Source organism: Salvelinus alpinus, chromosome 5 (genome assembly GCF_045679555.1).
Source record: "Salvelinus alpinus chromosome 5, SLU_Salpinus.1, whole genome shotgun sequence".
NCBI classification, from domain to species: Eukaryota; Metazoa; Chordata; class Actinopteri; order Salmoniformes; family Salmonidae; genus Salvelinus; species Salvelinus alpinus.
Genome location: NC_092090.1, coordinates 53283069 through 53303071, shown reverse-complemented (window position 1 = coordinate 53303071; position 20003 = coordinate 53283069). Strand labels below are relative to the sequence as shown.

The window sequence follows — 20003 nt, the reverse complement described above, 5'->3', positions numbered from 1 at the left end:
CAAATCTATTGCAAAGTCTGAATAAGCTTTTAGTAGTATACAGCGCCTTCGGAAAGTATTCAGACCCCTTGACTTTTTCCATATTTTGTTCCGTTACAGCCTTAATCTAAAATGTATTAAATCTTTTTTTCCCTCATCAATCTACACACAATACCCCATAATGACAAAGCAAAAACATGTGTTTAGAAAATGGTATAAAAAAAGGTATTCTTGGGTATGACGCTACAAGCTTGGCACACCTGTATTTGGGGGGGTTTCTTCCATTCTTCTCTGCAAATCCTCTCAAGCTCTGTCAGGTTGGATGGGGAGCGTCGCTGCACAGCTATTTCTCTCTGTTCGATTGGGTTCTGGGCCGCTCAAGGACATTCAGAGACTTGTCACGAAGCCACTCCTGCGTTGTCTTGGCTGTGTACTTAGGGTCGTTGTCATGTTGGAAGGTGAACCTTTGCCCCCGTCTGAGGTCCTGAGCGCTCTGGAGCATTTTCATCAAGGATCTCTCTGTACTTTTCTCCGTTCATCTTTTCCTCAATCCTGACTCCCCCAGACCTGCTGCTGAAAACACCCCTTACAGCATGATGGTGCCACCACCATGCTTCACCGTAGGAATGTTGCCAGGTTTCCTTCAGACGTGACTCTTGGCATTCAGGCCAAAGAGTTCAATCTTGGTTTCATCAGACCACATAATCTTGTTTCTCATGGTCTGAGATTCCTTTAGGTGCCTTTTGGCAAACTCCAATGAGACTGTTATGTGCCTTTTACTGAGGAGTGGCTTCTGTCTGGCCACTCCACCATATAAGCCTGATTTTAGTGGAGTGCTGCAGAGATGGTTGTCCTTCTGTAAGGTTCTCGCATCTCAACAGAGGAACTATGGAGCTCCGTCAGAGTGACCATCAGGTTCTTGGTCACCTCACTGACCAAGGCCCTTCTCCCCCGATTGTTCAGTTTGGCCGGGCGGCCAGCTCTAGGAAGGGTTTTAGCGGTTCCAAATTTCTTTCATTTAAGATTGATGGAGTCCAACTGTGTTCTTGGGGACCTTCAATGCTGCATCTTTTGGTACCGTTCCCCAGATCTATGCTTCAACACAATGCTGTGTCAGAGCTCTACTGACAATTCCTTTGACCTCATGGCTTAGTTTTTGCTCTGACATGCACTGTCAACTGTTGGACCTTATATAGACAGGTGTGTGCCTTTCCGAATCATGTCCAACCAATTGAATTTACCACAGGTGGACTCCAATCAAGTTGTAGCAACATCTCAAGGATGATCAATGGAAACAGGATGCACCTGAGCTCAATTGAGCCTCATAGCAAAGGTTCTGAATACTTATGTAAATAATTATTTATTTGTAATAAATTTACAAAAAATCTGCTTTCACTTTGTCATTTTGGGGTATTGTGTGTAGATTGATGAGGAAAACATGTATTTAATCAATTTTAGAATAGATTAAATACTCTATGCCATTTAGCAGATGATTTTATCAAAGCTAATAATGGTAGCGCATGCATAAATATTCATATTGGGGGCCCCAGCGGGAATCAAACCCATAATCCTGACATCGCAAGTGCCATGCTTTATCAACTGAGCGACACAGCCTTTGTGAAAACCTGTGCATTAATTTCTCTATCCCTTTTACGCTACTGTCCCACGATAAGGCACTGAGCACTACAGCATCATAGTATTAGCAATACATCCTGTAACTCTACAATGGGGACTTCACTCGCCGCATGGCCTATGGGTCTCTAAAGCCCTGTTCACACTGCACTTAGCTATGGGAGCTTTTAGCATGGGGCAAAGATAGTGTTCACTTGCATATTCTCAAGTGGGCTAGCACCAACCTTAGCCCAAGGCTAGCTGGCTCTGCTCTGGAGCAGGGTTAGCGCCAACTTTTTGGGGCTAGCCTATCAGAGTTCCATTGTTACCTAATTTCAATATTCTGCTCCAGAAAAGTGACAGTTGGTTTCAGTGAACACAGGCTAAGTTAACACAGGGACAGTCTTAGCATGGGGCTAAGGATAGCCCAAGGCTAAGACAAATACAGTGTGAAAAGGCCTTAAATTCACTCTCTCCCCCGCTCCCCATTGCAGTCAAGAGGAACTTCAGCAGCGGCACCATCCCAGGGACACCGGGGCTGAATGGGGAGGACGGGGTGGAGCAGACGGCTATCAGGGTGTCCCTCAAGTGCCCCATCACCTTCCGCCGCATCCAGCTGCCAGCGCGAGGCCATGACTGCAGACACATACAGGTCAGTACTCCTTGCCAGTACCACACCGATCGGCTCCACTAACACTACGCCCTCAGAGTGGAAAAAAACACAGTGCTGCATCTGAAATGGCTCCCTATTCCCTATATAGTGCTCTACTTGTAGGGCACTATATAGGGAATAGGGTGTCACTTCAGACGCAGCCAGTGTTGATTCTTCACCTGTTCCCTGGAGATAGGCTATACAACTCTTTAGTGCCAAGGAAGTCACATGTCAGAGCTCTACACACGTGAGGGTTTGTGAGTGACGGATCAATATTATGTATCTGTATCTGGATGAATTTTCGGCTAATCCTACTCTCTCTCTCAACCTGGTTTCAGTGTTTCGACCTAGAGTCCTACCTGCAGCTGAACTGTGAGAGGGGGACCTGGCGCTGTCCTGTGTGCAAGTACGTTACAATAGTAGACTACTACATAACTCCCTTGCAGGATTCAAATCGATTGTAGCTCACTACTACGTCCTTTCCCCCTTGCAGTAAGACGGCTCTACTGGAGGGTCTAGAGGTGGACCAGTACATGCTGGGGATCCTCATCTACATTCAGAAGTAATAACCAACTCCCCCATGTCATTCTGATTTGTACCTGATTGTGCTTTATATTCTTTCCCCCATGTTCCTCTCCCATTCTCTATTATCCCCTCAACAATATGTCTCTCACAAAACCCACAACACAGTTACGTCCTGAATGGTAGCCTATTCCCTATTTGGTGCACTACTTCTGACCAGAGCCCTATCTGGTCAAAAGTGGTGCACCATATAAAGAATACGGTGCTATTTCATCTGCAGCCACGTATCTAAAACGTTCACCTCTGAATTTTACACGCACGCAGCTCGGAGTATGAGGAGATTACCATTGACCCGGTGTGTAGCTGGAAGCCCGTTCCCATCAAACCCGACCTTCACATCAAAGAAGAGCCGGATGGTCCGCCACTGAAGCGCTGCCGCACCCTGAGCCCCAGTCACATGATCCTGCCCAGTGTCATGGAGATGATCGCCTCCCTGGGCCCAGCCTCATCGCCCTACCCCTCCATGCCAGCAGGGGGAAACGACAGTACTACGGACTACCCCAGCCAAGGTAGACTGACTAACTCCTCTCATGTGGTAGGGAAGCGTGGTGCCATTTTCACTTCCATATCCACTTTTTTAAAGTATTTTTTTTAATGGACTTCTAGAGTAGCCTGAAATCCAGAACCTGATTTCTGCTAGCATTCCACTCCTTGGACTCTGTCACTGCCAAACGTGTATGGCATTAAATGGACTGGAAAAGAGTGGAAAGTCAGCACAAACAGAATGGTATAGGGGAGAGTTGGCTAAGTCGAGCCAAAGGGTTATTTGAGCCACCCCTTGTTTCTAGGAAACTATACATAAATGTATTCTGTGACCAAATATCATCAATGCATCAAATCCAAATGTATTTGTCACATGCCCCGAATACAACAGGTGTGTAGACTTTACTGTCAAATTCTTACTTAGGAGTCCTTTCCCAACGATGCAGAATTAAAAGTAATACAAGTTTGCTAAATAATAGAAATGGTAACACAATAAAATAACAATAACTAGGCTATATACAAGGAGTTGACTCGGTACCGAGTTATTGTGCAGGGGTATGAGGTAGTTGAGGTAATATGTGCGTGTAGGTAAGGGTAAAAGTGATCATTTCGTGGAATCTGTGAAGAAAGAAACCACATGGAGAAAGTGGTAAGCAAATTAGGTCCAATAAACTGGTAGGTTTCATGATGCTTGCATCTATATTGTTTTATTTTACACCAGTTGGGGGTCTCTATAATCTTCAGTATGAGATCCTAAACCTATCCAGAAAGTGCATCCTTATACAGTGGTTCCTCCTTTTAAAGTTGCAGCCTACTTATTGCGCAGCTTGCATAAATTCTATAATATATATGCAGAAATTGCAGAAATTCTATGGCACATTATTTAAGTGTGAACCACTGGTACCATTAACGTTTGCTAGTGCTTGTTTGACCACCTGAGGGCATCTTTGAGAAGCATTTGATAGTCTTCAATAATGGCTGTACTAGAGAATGCGGGCACACGGGAGACCGGGGTTCAATTCCCCGACGGGGAGGAAGGAGTAGGCTGTCCTTGTAAATAAGAATTTGTTCTTAACTGATTCCATGTGTTATTTCATAGTTGTGATGTCTTCACTATTATTCTACAATGTAGAACATTGTAAAAAAATAAAGAAAAACCCTGGAATGAGTAGGCGTGACCATACTTTTCACTGGTACTTGCTTAATTAATTTGATTAATATTATGGTGTTTCTATTCTAAGAAAAACGAAAAACCCTCTGGGTTTCCGTTAGGATGGAACAGAAAATATGGCGCTGTACAACGTGACGGTCAGGATTACAGTACTGGGTATTTAGCTAAAGAATCCCTGTGTTATGCGGGCACGCGGGAGACCAGGGTTCAATTCCCTGTCGGGGAGGAAGGAGTAGGCTGTCCTTGTAAATAATATTTTTTTTCTTAACTGACTTGCCTAGTTAAATAAAGGTTACACTAAGAGCATAACATTTCTACACCCTAATTTTCTAATCTAACCAATACCCAAACGGAGATTCAGTGAAAATAAAAATCTTATTGATTTATCAAGACCAGTCCCATGCTTGTTTCAGAGCAAACAGTGCTAAAATAGTTGTAGGCTATTGCTTGTAACTTCAATACGCTCTTTAAATAAATAAGACCTACACCACTTTTAACAGCACGTTACGCAACACTAGTGAGACTCATGTTGCCTATGGTAGGCCTACAGTATATCGAAAAATATGATGTAACTCTCTGCCAATAATTACATATAGAGGATTGGAGGATATTTCTGTAATTCAGTGATATTTCTTCCCATAGTAATTCATTAAGAATCCATAACTAAATCATTTTTTGTTTTTTATCATTTTATTAACGAAAGCATAAAGATGCCATTATTAGTTACATTGTTTTAGTTTTAACGTGCAGACTGGCACTAAGAACAGAACAGCGGGAACGTTTCTCTTGTCAGCGCCATTATTAGTGCAATGCCATGTGCTAGGTTGGTCTTCTGTGTGCGGCTCTGCGGCCCATCTCATGCCCCCTGCCCTCGTGCCTTTAACCTCATGCTCTTTCAGTGGATACAGCTGGAAATTGCAAGACAATCCCATTGTGCGCCACTCAGGAGCCATGAACAATTTGACCAATATATAGTTGAAGTCAGAAGTTTACATACACCTTAGCCAAATACATTTAAACTCAGTTTTTCACAATTCTTGACATTTAATCAGAGTAAAAATTCCCTGTCTTAGGACAGTTAGATCACCAATTTATTTTAAGAATGTGAAATGTCAGAATAATAGTAGAGAGAATGATTTATTTCAGCTTTTATTTCTTTCATCACATTCCCAGTGGGTCAGAAGTTTACATACACTCAATTAGTATTTGGTAGCATTGCCTTTAAATTGTTTAACTTGGGTCAAACATTTTGGGTATCCTTCCACTAGCTTCCCACAATAAGTTGAGTAAATTCTGGCCCATTCCTCCTGACAGAGCTGGTGTAACTGAGTCAGGTTTGTAGGCCTCCTTGATCGCACACGTTGTTTCAGTTCTGCCCACAAATGTTCTATGGGATTGAGGTCAGGGCTTTGTGATGGCCACTCCAATAGCTTGCCTTTGTTGTCCTTAAGCCATTTTGCCACATCTTTGTAAGTATGCTTGGGGTCATTGTCCATTTGGAAAATCCATTTGCGACCAAGCTTTAACTTCCTGACTGATGTCTTGATGTTGCTTCAATATATCCACATCATTTCCCTTTCTCATGATGCCATCTAGTTTGTGAAGTGCACCAGTCCCTCCTGCAGCAAAGCACCCCCACAACATGATGCTGCCACCCCCATGCTTCATGGTTGGGATGGTGTTCTTCGGCTTGCAAGCTTCCCCCTTTTTCCTCCGAACATAACGATGGTCATTATGGCCAAACAGTTCTATTTTTGTTTCATCAGACCAGAGGACATTTGAAGTACCATCTTTGTCTCCATGTGCAGTTGCAAACCGTAGTCTGGCTTTTTTTATGGCGGTTTTGGAGCAGTGGCTTCATCCTTGCTGAGCGGCCTTTCAGGTTATGTCGATATAGGACTCGTTTTACTGTGGATATAGATACTTTTGTACCTGTTTCAGCCAGCATCTTCACAAGGTCCTTTGCTGTTGTTCTGGGATTGATTTGTACTTTTCGCACCAACATACGTTCATCTCTAGGAGACAGAACACATCTCCTTCCTGAGCGGTATGACGGCTGCGTGGTCCTAAGGTGTTTGTACTTGTGTACTATTGTTTATACAGATGAACGTGGTACCTTCAGGAGTTTGGAAATTGCTCCCAAGGATGAACCAGACTGATTTATTTTTATTTTCCCATGATGTCAAGATAAGAGGCACTGAGTTTGAAGGTAGGCCTTGAAATACATCCACAGGTACACCTCCAATTGACTCAAATTATGTCAATTAGCCTATGAGAAGCTTCTAAAGCCATGACATAATTTTCTGGAATTTTCCAAGCTGTTTAAAGGCACAGTCAACTTAGTGTATGTAAACTTCTGACACAGTGGAATTGTGATAAAGTGAATTATAAGGGAAATAATCTGTCTGTAAACAATTGTTGGAAAAATTACTTGTGTCATGCACAAAGTAGATGTCCTAACCGACTTGCCAAAATTATAGTTTGTTTACAAGAATTTTGTGGAGTGGTTTAAAAACGAGTTTTAATGACTCCAACCTAAGTTTATGTAAACTTCCAAATAATAACAAGGTTAATAATATATCTGTGAAAATATACAACAGGCTTTTATATAATTCTATAATAATAATCACCTTGTTTAAAAAAATAATATTTTGGAGATTTTCAAGTAACGTAAATGAGCGCGGAAAAAGGCCATTCTTGAACATGCGGTGAGACATTGTTATTAATTTGTAAATAAAACCAGTTTGTTATTTAGATATTTTTTTTCTTCTGTTTATAGAGGGAGAGAAACCAAAAACCTACAATAATCTCATGGGTCTTCCAGTTGAGGCCGGCACGGTATTGAACCGGCATCTGTAGCAACACAGCTTGTATTGCTATGCAGTGTCTTAGACCATTGCGCTACTCAGGCGCTGTACAACGTGACCGGTCGGGAGTGGGCTAGACTACTACAGTAAGAGCAAAAATAATCCTAACAAAATAAATAATAAAAACCTTAGTGTAACAACAGTTTTAGTAAGTAATGCTGAAGTCGTTTTCAATTGTCAGTTTCTATTTAGGTTTATGTCGCCCATTCATTGTCAGTTAGACACAGTAGGGCCCAAAAGCATAATCAGTGCTCTAACTCCCCCTTGTGCTGGCCTAGCGCAATGAAGTGGTGACGCAGGGTACCGTACTTAACCACAAATTACCTCTAAGTACCGCAGTGTAAGCTCGCAATTTTTAAAGGAGGAACCACTGTAGCTGTGTGTAGGCTAATATAGTCAAAATGGTTGCTGTGGGGTAAATTGAGCCATTTGGACAGGTGGAAGTTGAGCCAATGGATGATTCAATGGCAAGTTGAGCAAATTTTTGCAAAATAATTTATTCTCAGGCGTAAGGCAAGGCATTATTGCTGGGATATGCGGTAACACAAGGGCCTGGCCTGTGTTAAAATGTAAAAAATAAAATAAAAAGTTGAAAAGTGTTTGTTAGGAGTTAAGCCTATGTTAAGTGTTAAACCTGTGTTAAAATAAAAGTGATTGTTTTGGGGGAAAATATGGACATTTTCTAGGTTTCCATCCAAGTGTTGAAATCTGTCACCAATAATAATCAAAAATCTGCATAAAAACGTGCATTTTCCCTCCAAAGATGTTTGACTTGTTGCGGATAAAATGCTGTGCGTGATGACGTACTGCACATAAAAATTACTTTTGCGGTTAAATTACCATGTACCGAATAAATAATACAAGTTAAATGGGTTTCCATCGCATTTTCAACTCTACTGATGGTTTTGTGACAAATGGTTGCGTTATATAGCGAATGTACCCCTCTGGTTGTGGAACGTTGCACTCTAGCCAACATCTTGCAGATACAGTGCGGGTAGGCTACCTACATAATGAGGTTATTATGGACAAAAGAGCAAGATTATTTTTATTTGTCAAACGGTAGCCAAGCATCGGTCATCATGTCACCAAAATAAGACCCTCAATAAGTTAATCATCAATTATTTTATCTGTTGCCTTATAAACTGTATGCTTTCCCGAGTTGTAGTGGTAGCATTGGTGATTTTAGCATGTACATCTTGGTGGGGGGAAAAACTAAACAAGTGGGATGCATGCCAGCAAAGCCACTACACATAAAAACATAGCTGATATGGCAGACTTGCTTACACAAATGTGGTTTCTCCTGACAATTGAGATGTACAAACTGTGGCATGAGGGTACGACAAGCGGATAAGAGGCAATCCGTTATTTCGATTAAGACATTAATGGGCAAGCGACGACGGACGTAGTCAATATAACTAACTATTTGTTCAGCACTTTTGAAATATACAGCGACAGAGTTCAGAACATGGGTTGTTCTTAGTGTACTCCCTGTACACGTCAGAACCATAGGATAAATAAATGGGGCATATAAACAGACAATGAAAGCTCTTACAATATTCAATGATTACATTTCTCTAAAACAGGTTATAGGCTATTTGTGCACCACCAAGTTAGAACATTAAGCGAAATTAAGAGGTGAATATAGACCAAATTATTAGGGTGAGGCATATTGAATGCCGTTTGGGTCTTTGCGTGTCAAAAAAGATACACGTCATATAACACTATTTGATGCATTAAATAAGCTTTTAATTTGACACGTCAAATAACACAATTATATTATAGAATGTTGTTTCTGCTGAATTTGCATGTGCAAGCCAAGCACCACAACTACTATCAGTAGTACTGTCAAAAGCTATACAAAAAAAGTAGCCAAACAAGCACACACCTGGCGACGACGGATGTGTTTACAATACCGCGTTGGTGAAAATAGACCAAATTATTAGGGTGAGGCACATGGGCTACTAACACAACATACACTTAGTATTACTTTCTTAGCTACAGTATACATTTCTCCCTTGCATATTACATAATTTATGCAGCAGCGTACAATACATTTTTGGACTCACCTTGTGAAAGTGGTGCAGCGGTACTTTGTCGGCAAATTTTGTTACCGAACTTTGTCATCAAAGTCTGGCATTTTCTGCATTTATGGTGGGAACTGGGGGGAAAAAACACAGCCATTGAATAGCAGGCTAACGTTAGTGGTTTCTTTGCAACGCTTGCAGTTAACCACTGATTCCTTCCAAACAACTTATTGTTGAATTTGCGATTTCCAACTTGTTGTGTAATCTATATGTACAATAGCCGATGAGCACCGATACATTTTATCCGTAATTTCTCCATTATTTATCTAAATATGACAAGGATTAAAAAGGATTTGCCAGTAGATTGTCGAGTTGACGATGACTGCTAGCTTAGACTTTGAAAGTAAAGCTACTATAGATAGAATGACATCAAATCACATTATATCTGAGGCCAATGACCTTGAGCCTTCATGGATGGGCACTTCTAATATAACTCTATGGCAGAACCCAAGGGACAAACATTTTCAAGCTCAAAGGTTAGAATTGGGGATGACGTACTGTCCCATGAGTGACATAAAACTGAGCCAATCAGGCTTAACGCTCTGTATTTTCTGCTGGCTAGCCCCACCACCACAGAAAGCACTGAGTTTGGCTGAAACACCTGCATTTTGGAGCTGCCTTACTCAAGAAAGCAAGAAAGAGACTATGTTTGTATGCGGCTTTGTTAACTCAATACATTTAAAAAAACTAATATGTGACATGTATTAATGCCAAAATAACAAGCAAAACAGGCAAGACCCCCCGCCCCAAGAAATATTATATATACACTACCGTTCAAAAGTTTGGGGTCACTTAGAAATGTAATTGTTTTTAAAAGAAAAGCAATTTTTTGTTCATTTAAAAAAAAACATCAAATTGATCAGAAATACAGTGTAGACATCGTTAATGTTGTAAATGACTATTGTAGCTAGAAACGGCAGATTTTTTTTTTTTTATGGAATATCTACAGAGGCCCATCAGCAACTATCACTCCTGTTTTCCAATGGCACGTTGTTAGCTAATCCAAGTTTTATCATTTTAAAAGGATAATTGATCATTAGAAAATCCTTTTGCAATTATGTTAGCACAGCTGAAAACTGTTGTGCTGATTTAAAGAAGCAATAAAACTGGCCTTCTTTAGACTAGTTGAGTATCTGGAGCATCAGCATTTGTGGGTTCGATTACAGGCTAGAAACAAAGAACGTTCTTATGAAACTCATCAGTCTCTTCTCTGAGAAATGAAGGCGAGAAATTGACAATCATCTCTGCAGCACTCCACCAATCAGGCCTTTATGGTATAGTGGCCAATCGGAAGCCACTCCGCAGTAAAATGCACATGACAGCCCACTAGGAGTTTGCCAAAAGGCACCTAAAGACTCCCAGACAATGAGAAACAAGATTCTCTGGTCTGATGAAACCAAGATTGAACTCTGGCCCGAATGCCAAGCGAGGAAACCTGGCATCATCCCTTTAAAAAAAACAACGTTTACCCCTTTTTCTCCCCAATTTCATGGTATTTAATTGGAGTTAGTCTTGTCTCACCGCTGCAACTCCCGTACGGACTCGGGAGAGGCGAAAGTGGAGAGCCGTGCGTCCTCCGAAACCCAAACAAGCCGCACTGCTTCTTGACACAATGCCCACTTAACCCGGGTGCCAGCCGCACTAATGTGTCGGAGGAAGCACCTGGCGACCGTGTTAGCGTGCACTGCACCCGGCCCACCACAGGAGTCGCTAGTGCGCGATGGGACAAGGACACAACTGCCGGCCAAACCCTCCCATAAACCGGACGACGCTGGCCCAATTGTGCGCCGCCCCATGGGTCTCCCGGCCGCGGCCGGCTGCCACAGAGCGATGCAGTGCCTTAGACCACTGCTCCACTCGGGAGGCCCCTTGGTATCATCTCTAGGGTGAAGCATGGTGGTGGCAGCATCATGCTGTGGGGATGTTTTTCAGCAGCAGGGACTGGGAGACTAGTCAGGATCAAGGCAAAGGTGAATGGAGCAAAGTTCAGAGATCCCTGATGATAACCTGCTCCAGAAGACTCGGCTGTAATCGCTGCCAAAGGTGCTTCAATAAAGTACTTAGTAAAGGGTCTGAATACTTATGTAAATATGATGTTTCAGTTTACTTTTAGTACATTTGCAAAAATGTCAAACTAGTTATTGCTTTGTCATTATGGGGTATTGTGTGTAGATTGATAAAGGGGGGGAAACTATTTAATCCATTTCAGAAAAAGGCTGTAATGTAACAAAATGTGGGAAAAGTCAAGGGGTCTGAATACTTTACGAATGCACTGTATCTTAAATGACTGCATTTTCATGAATTTCATTATGTATTCTTGAAGTACAGTCAAAAACAGTATGTGACTTTATACAGAAGTGGAGCTGGAAGTAGACATGACCTTCCCAGTGGATAACAAACCATGGTCGTGTCCAGTTGGCATGAAATGGAAGAAAATAAAACACTAATACATATACCAGTCCCTTTAGGATTCTGCGGTTATTATGTGAGGGGTTTCAAATTTGACCAATCTCCGCACTATTACCGCATAAAAGAGTCAAATCACTGCAATATTACCGCATAAAACTGTATGATCACCGCAATACAAAACGAGTGCTAACAATTTTAACCAATTGCAGCACTTTTTTAAAGCATAAAATGGTTCAAGCAAGCCACACGTCAACTTTTTCCCCTGTTAGTGCATTTTCGTGACAAAGTGTACAAAATCATTGCAAATTGGGTAGGGAAAGGGGATACCTAGTCAGTTGCACAACTGAATGCATTCAACCAAAATGTGTCTTCCGCATTTAATTCAACCCCTCTGAATCTATCACCAACAAAAAAGACAGAAAATCCCGGAGGGACTGAGATACGATAGGATATTGTCTGTACTAATTACAAAGGAAACGACAGTTTTTCTTTTCTGTGTCAAAATATTTGCACAGTTTTCTATGGAGTACCCCAATGAACACAACCAATAGTTGGTTAACTCAGTAAACAATGGTTCTGACGTTTTTCCTTTAGTGTACAAATACAAAAGTTTTGGACTGTTTTAGCCAAATTTCCAAATCACCTCTCATAGCCGTTCCCTGCTAAAACATTACTCTTATTTTTTACAAAGTATTTGCCGAAATTAATTTGGAAATGGATTAATTAGCAAATGCTCTCTGTGAAAAAAATAACATATAAACGTTCTTCTCATGTAAATTTATGGTTAAAAGGGTAGAGAATGTCTAAGTAACAAGAGTGTATGTCTGTTTCTGCCCAGGATTGGGATACCCTAACCAGCCTGGGTTCTCAGACTTCCCAAATGCCCCTGGCACCCCTAATGTTGGGGAGTTCTCCTCGGGACCACCCCCCCTCTCCTACCAGGCTGACCTGCCAAGTGGTCTCCTCACTTCAGACAAACCCATGGGACATCCCATGGGATCCCAGGTACTAACCTCAACCCTGCTGAGTGCTTTGTTCTCCCTGTTCTCAATGGTCTGGAGTCTTGACAAACAAATCCACCTCACCCCTAAAATAATCATGTTTGTGCTTTTAACGTATTATCATTCACTTTTCATCTAACCAGCTAGGTGACAAAGTTGAAGTTCCCTTGTTCGTTTAGAGACCAAACTGTGGGGTAGTGTTGTAGACCTGGTCTTTCTTTTGTATGTGGGTCCTGGTTTACTAATCAGTGTTGATGGTGCATGTCATTATGATAAGTTATCCATAAAAATCATAATGTATTCTGAATTAGAGGTCGACCGATTTAATCGGCATGCCCGATTTAACTAGGGTTGATTTCAAGTTTTCATAACAATCGATATTCCGCATTTTTGTACGCCGATTATGGCCGATTACATTGCAATCCACGAGGAGACTGCGAGTGCAGCAAGGATCCAAGGTAAGTTGCTATCTAGCATTAAACTTATCTTATAAAAAACAATACATCTTAACATAATCACTAGTTAACTACACATCGTTGATGATATTACTCGTTTAACTTGCTTGTCCTGAATTGCATATAATCAATGCGGTGCCTGTTAATTTATCATCGAATCACAGCCTACTTCGCCAAACGGGTGATGATTTAACAAAAGCGCATTCGCGATAATAGCATAATCGTTGCACCAATGAACCTAACCATAAACATCAATGCCTTTTCTTAAAATCAATACACAAGTATATATTTTTTTACCTGCATATTTAGTTAAAAGAAATTCATCTTAGCAGTCAATATTAACTAGGGAAATTGTGTCAAGCAGAGTCAGGGTATATGCAGCAGTTTGTGCCGCCTGGCTCGTTGCGAACTGTTTAAAGACCATTTCTTCCTAACAAAGACAGTAATTAATTTGCCAGATTTGTACATAATTATGACATAACATTGAAGGTTGTGCAATGTAACAGCAATATTTAGACTTAGGGTTGCCACCCATTCGATAAAATACGGAACGGTTCCGTATTTCACTGAAAGAATAAACGTTTTGTTTTCGAAATGATAGTTTCCGGATTTGACCATATTAATGACCTAAGGCTCGTATTTCTGTGTTTTTATTATATTATAATTAAGTATATGATTTGATATTTGATAGAGCAGTCTGACTGAGCGGTGGTAGACAGTAGCAGGCTCGTAAGTATTCATTCAAACAGCACTTTCCTGCATTTGCCAGCAGCTCTTCGCAATGCTTGAAGCACAGCGCTGTTTATGACTTCAAGCCTATCAACTCCCAAGATTAGGCTGGCAATACTATAGTGCCTATAAGAACATCCAATAGTCAAAGGTATATGAAATACAACTGGTATAGAGAAATAGTCCTATAATAACTACAACCTAAAACGTCTTAACTGAGAATATTGAAGACTCATGTTAAAAGGAACCACCAGCTTTCATATGTTCTCATGTTCTGAGCAAGGAACTTAAACGTTAGCTTTTTTTACATGGCACATATTGCACTTTTACTTTCTTCTCCAACACTGTTTTTGCATTATTAAAACCAAATTGAACATGTTTCATTATTTATTTGAGACTATATAGATTTTATTTGTGTATTATATTTAGTTAAAATAAGTGTTCATTCAGTATTGTTGTAATTTACATTATTACAAATATATATATAAAAATTGGCCGATTTTAATCGGTATTGGCTTTTTTTGGTCCTCCAATAATCGGTATCGGCGTTGAAAAATCAGAATCGGCCGACCTCTAATCTGAATGAATTAACCATATAAAGTAGAAGAAATTGATTAAGTTCAACTATAAAGAATACGTTAAGTGTGGGTTAAGATGGTTTCATATATTGCTTTGTTGTCTTGGCCCTTCTACAAATCACAGGTGCCATCAAAGTTGTAAAGTATGTAAAGAATTGATGATGAGTTCTAATTGAAAGGAGCATGACACTTTGGAAGGGTAGTTGGATTTGAGTTGAATTGGCTTGTTATAAAACTTTATTTTACTTCTAACACACCAAAGCATATTATATGTTGATGTGGCACAGACGTGTTATGCAGGAGCTTATAATACTTATAATACTTTTCAACTCAGATTCCCCATTCGGGCCGCATGGACTCCTCTCACAGTTCTCTCCACCATCAGCAGCATCAAGGCCTCCATAGCAACTCGCACCTCGGGGGAACAGTGGCACCCATGATGCAGCCTCGCAATCCCTCCCAAAACACCAGACTACACACAGAAAGCTCCTTTGGGTTAGGGGGTCCCGCTTGCTCAGAGGTGCCAGAGCCTTCCTTGGATGTGAGTAGCAACATTTTAATTCACTCACTTCATGACCTAGCTACTCAGTGCATTGCTACACTACATTTACATTCACACTGTACACAATGGCTGTATCGCATCAGTGGAAACCAAGACTGTTTTCAGAGCAGGTCTGCCGGTTTGGACTAGCAGAAGTGACTTTTCGGTATTAGGTTAGGAGAATTAGGTTAAGGTTAGGAAACGGGTTAGGTAAAATGTAAATATTGTTCCAGACGTGGAGCCTTCCGAGTGGCGCAGCAGTCTAAGGAACTGCAGTGCTTGAGGCGTCACTACAGATCCAGGTTCGATGCCAGGCTGTGTCTCAGCTGGCCGCGACCTGGAGACCCATGAGGCGACGCACAATTGGCCCAGCATCATCTGGATTAGGGGAGGGTTTGGCCGGCCAGGATGTCCTTGTCCCAATGCGCTCTAGCGACTCCTATGGCAGGCCGGGCGCATGCATGCTGACACGGTCTCCAGTTGTACATTGTTTCCTCTGACACATTGGTGGCTGGCTTCCGGGTTAAGCGAGCAGTGTGTCGAGAAACAGTGTGTCTTGGCCGGGTCGTGTTTTGGAGGATGCATGGCTCTCAACCTTTGCCTCTCCCGAGTCCGTACGGGAGTTGCAGCGATGGAACAAGACTGTAACTACCAATTGAATGTCACGAAATTGGGGAGATCGCTGCAACTCTCCAACGGGCTCGGGAGGCGAAGGTCGAGTCACGCGTCCTCCAAAACATGACCCTCCAAACCGCTCTTCTCAACACCCGCCCGCTTAACCCGAAAGCTAGCCGCACCAATGTGACGGAGGAAACACAGTTCAACTGACGACCGAGGTCAGCCTGCAGGCGCACGGCCCACCGCAAGAAGTTGCTAGAGTGCGATAAGCCAAGTAAAGCCCCCCCCTGGTCAAACTCTCCCCTAACCCGGACGATGCTGGACAAATTGTGTGCCCGCCCTATGGGACTCCCGATCACGGACGATTTGTGATACAGCCTGGGATCGAACCCAGGTTTGTAGTGACACCTCTAGCACTGCGATGTAGTGTCTTAGACTGCTGTGCCACTCGGGAGGAGACTCGGACATATCTCGCTTCAACTAGGCCTGCCCTGAGAACAGTCTTGGTTCCAACTTATGCAAAGCTGCTAGTGCAATGGCCCTCGTTCATCAACTTGTTCATCAACTTGTTCATAAATAGGGCAACATTTTCGTAGTATGGTAAGATTTGCACTATTCATAATGCTTTTGCACTGTGTAATGCGTAATGTGTAATACACATATTGTATTATGAGGAAAACTCAGAGGTATCAGGCAGAACTCATTTATCAGCAATAAGAGGTTTATTCAAGCAATTGGAAGGAAGGTCACTCTCAGGATGAACCCAGAAAGTAACCTCCAGGATATACCGGAAAGGAATTCTCAGGATATTTCTGAAAGGATCTCAAAGATTTTACAATTACAGCCTTTAGATACTTAATCTACACAAAAAGCTGCTTAACCATGCTAGGGGGAGGCAAGCTTACATGAGAGATGAGGGGTACTTGGCTCCCATAAAGCATTAAAACAAACAAAAGCAGGTTCTAACCAGTTCTCACAGTCTATGTGTCTAAGATAGGGGAGTGATAAGATCTTTAGAGCCTCAACAGACATGAGCAGCCTGGATGGCTTTTAGTGTCCCAGAGATAAGGACGAATAACAAATCACTCCTTAAAATCGCGCAAGGTTCAAGGCACGAGAGCAGGGGGCACGGGATGGGCCGCAGAGCCGCATACAGAAGACGGACCTAGCCCATGGGGGAGGGAGGTGGACCCCTAACCCGCCACACTGGGTAGCACAGAGCAACACTTTAAGCGCATTGCACTAATAATGATGCTGACTAGGGAAACATTCCCGCTGTTTTTAGTGCCAGTCTGCACGTTCAAACTAAAACAATGTAACTAATAATGGAATCGTTGTGCTTTCGTTAATAAAATAATGATAAAAATACTATTTAGTTATGGATCCATAATGAATTACTATGGGAATAAATATCACTGAATTACAGAAATATTGCAACAAAGTCGTCTAATGAAGGTAAACAAATTGTTGCTTACTGGAAAGTACTATTTCGAACACACACGGTCACGTTGTACAGTGCCATTATGGCTATTAGCAGGTAGCTGGACAATAGACTTGCCTAGGGGGGTAGGGGGAGAATTCTATCGTTAAATGTATTTCTAAGTTCTGTTGGCTGTATCTCAACCGGCCGTGATTGGTTGAAATTTCAGTTTAATACACCAGAAAAGACAAAACAAATAATACCACAAAAAGTATTATTGTGTATCACATCCAACCGTGAATTGGGAGTCCCATAGGGCGGTGCATAATTGGCCCAGCGTTTCTCTCCTTCTAAAAACATAAATAAATGTTTTGGCCTTTACAAATATAATTTTGGCCTTTATTCAGATTACAATTGCTCACTTTCGTTTAAAAAACAACAACGAAATAACCTCCAAAATATTATGTATTGTCAAGTTGATGGCACAGTCATATAGCCGGCACCTACATAAAGCTGAGTGACTCACTCATTCATGGCTTTGGATCAAAATAAATAAGGTTCTTTTGATAGTCTTTTATAAAGAAATGTTTTGGTTATCCTGACCTGGACACCATGTACAGTAGCCCATTATGGGATATTAGCAGGACAATATACCTTTACCAACACCTCTCTGTATTTTGAATCTTTGTGAATGGGGGCTCCCACAGTGCAAACAGTTGCAGGTTCTATACACGTGCCGGCCGCCACCGTGAGACCCATGAGGCAGCTTTTAGTTTTAATTTAGAATCCTCCAATCCTCTATATAATTATTGGCGGAGAGTCAAATCATATTTTTAAACATCAGTCATGTGTTACCTCAGCTAGTTAACAAACTGGTAACTTTACCAGTACATCTAAACATCTGGGGGCACAGAAAGAAAGGAAAAGAGATGGCTTCTTTAGAAAATCAATTAATGAAGGACTGATCTCTTGCATGTCCTCACTCACAAACTTGAAATACTTTCAATGTAATGCATCTCAATAAGTAGAGCTTTTACACAATGTAGAATCCTAATATTCCACAAATGACTTTGTAATTTCAATGACAGGTTTTTGTACCAATATTTTAGATTTTTATAACAAACATATGTTTTTACAGAGTTAAATGTTCGTTTCTTTGTGCACAACATGTGCTTCAAAAGTAGCTAGAATTCATATATGCCCAATATGCTATATCTCAATCAATTAAAACAAATATATGTGCTACCAATGAAAAAAGTTAATTTAGAGCCCTGTCTACAAGGAAATTTGCATACGAGTGGTCTCGGACCGATTTACATGTACAATATCCAGAGCGACTTACAGTAGTGAGTGCATACATTTATATACAGATGACATTTTATGCCAAAGAGAAACAAATCTGAGCTACAAAAAAAATGTGGAAGACATTGCTCATATGTTAATGTTGATGACTATTTTGAACTGTGAATGATTGATTGATGAGCGAGGCACAATGTGTTAATGAGCGCAGTGCCTGTTGTTGTACATAATCTTTAGGGATTCTGATTTCTCTCTCCTCTACAGTTACTTCCTGAATTGACAAATCCAGATGAGCTGCTGTCTTACCTTGGTCCTCCCGATTTACCGAACAACAGCAATGATGACCTACTCTCCCTCTTTGAGAACAACTGAGTCCCGGTGCTCCTCTCCACAGTCTCCCATGGTTCCCTGCAACACATAAACTACATACAAGAAGTATCCCACCTACAATGTGGGTATAAAATACTTCCTGTAATATAAGAGCTCCCCTTGAGCCGAAAATGGCCGTCAGTGGTAGGCGTGTCGAGTAGACATTTGAATATGAGGAAAGACTTTTAATGTCCCTTGTCTGACCTATAAACTATGGTAATATTTTGTTTTATATCTGTAAACTATTCCCGCATCCATTCCCTTGTTACTACCTTTCTTGCCCAAGGATCCAATTGTATTTAAAGGCTTCCTTACTAGAATCACATTTATTGTATGTCATTCAGAAGGGATTATCAATGTATGTACATTTTCTTATTCAATGCAGTTGTGATGCAAGTTTGTCCAACTGAATTTGGTGAGTTTGAAATGTCCATTAAAGTATGATTAAATAACCTTTTTTAATTTACAATAATAAATGGAAGATGAATACATTGAGGGGATGCCCTATGTGTTTCAAAGATAAATATGTATTTTCACTGCCTTTTACTGTGATTTATCAATGCACAACAGTGACAAAACAGCAATGTAATTTCCACATTTACATAACCATTCCAAGCTATGATCATTTAGCACACCGGCACACAAACAATTACTCAGTCTTTTTATATTCTAAATTAACAGATTTTTATGCATAAATGTTTGACATTATATTCATTACAATGGTTAACAACCTTGTAGGCAAATGGAATAAATGGCAATCTGTAAGGCTTTGTGAGACTCAATTCTTTGGAGCAGCTATGGAGCCAAAGCCATACCTTTATGGCTACATGTAAATATATGGCTCCAGCTAAATCAAAGATGACCACATCAACCAGATGTAGTCCCCTATTACATTTTTTAAATGTGAATTTATTTGCATACTTCTGGTTCTTACTGATCCAGATATACTTTTATTAAATCCTACTTTATATTCTTCCTACACTAACGCTTTGTAGGCCTGCTCTTTGCAGAATGACAAAAAAATTAACTACACAGGTATGGGCATCTGGCGGCCATTTCGTAGGCCCCCGGATCAATTATTATTTAAAAAATGTGGAACTAATTTGGGGTCCCATTACTGTTGAAAGTTAGAATAGTAGAATATACTAGGTGCAA

General features: G+C 41.0%; 1 protein-coding gene across 5 annotated transcripts in view; it reads left to right on the top strand.

Moving 5' to 3' along the window:
* Positions 1 to 19613, top strand: part of LOC139576319 (zinc finger MIZ domain-containing protein 2-like) — a 77782-nt gene extending 58169 nt beyond the window's left edge. For 4 of the 5 annotated variants that reach the window (XM_071402271.1, XM_071402268.1, XM_071402270.1 and 1 more), the window contains exons 13-19: positions 2085 to 2242; positions 2581 to 2648; positions 2736 to 2804; positions 3089 to 3333; positions 12677 to 12843; positions 14936 to 15142; positions 18744 to 19613. In XM_071402271.1, coding sequence (XP_071258372.1) covers positions 2085 to 2242; positions 2581 to 2648; positions 2736 to 2804; positions 3089 to 3333; positions 12677 to 12843; positions 14936 to 15142; positions 18744 to 18851 — 1022 coding nt within the window. In that variant the 3' untranslated portion in view covers positions 18852 to 19613. The remainder of the gene's footprint in view (positions 1 to 2084; positions 2243 to 2580; positions 2649 to 2735; positions 2805 to 3088; positions 3334 to 12676; positions 12844 to 14935; positions 15143 to 18743) is intronic. The other variant, XM_071402272.1, reaches the window with a different exon arrangement.
* Positions 19614 to 20003: the final 390 nt, after the last annotated feature.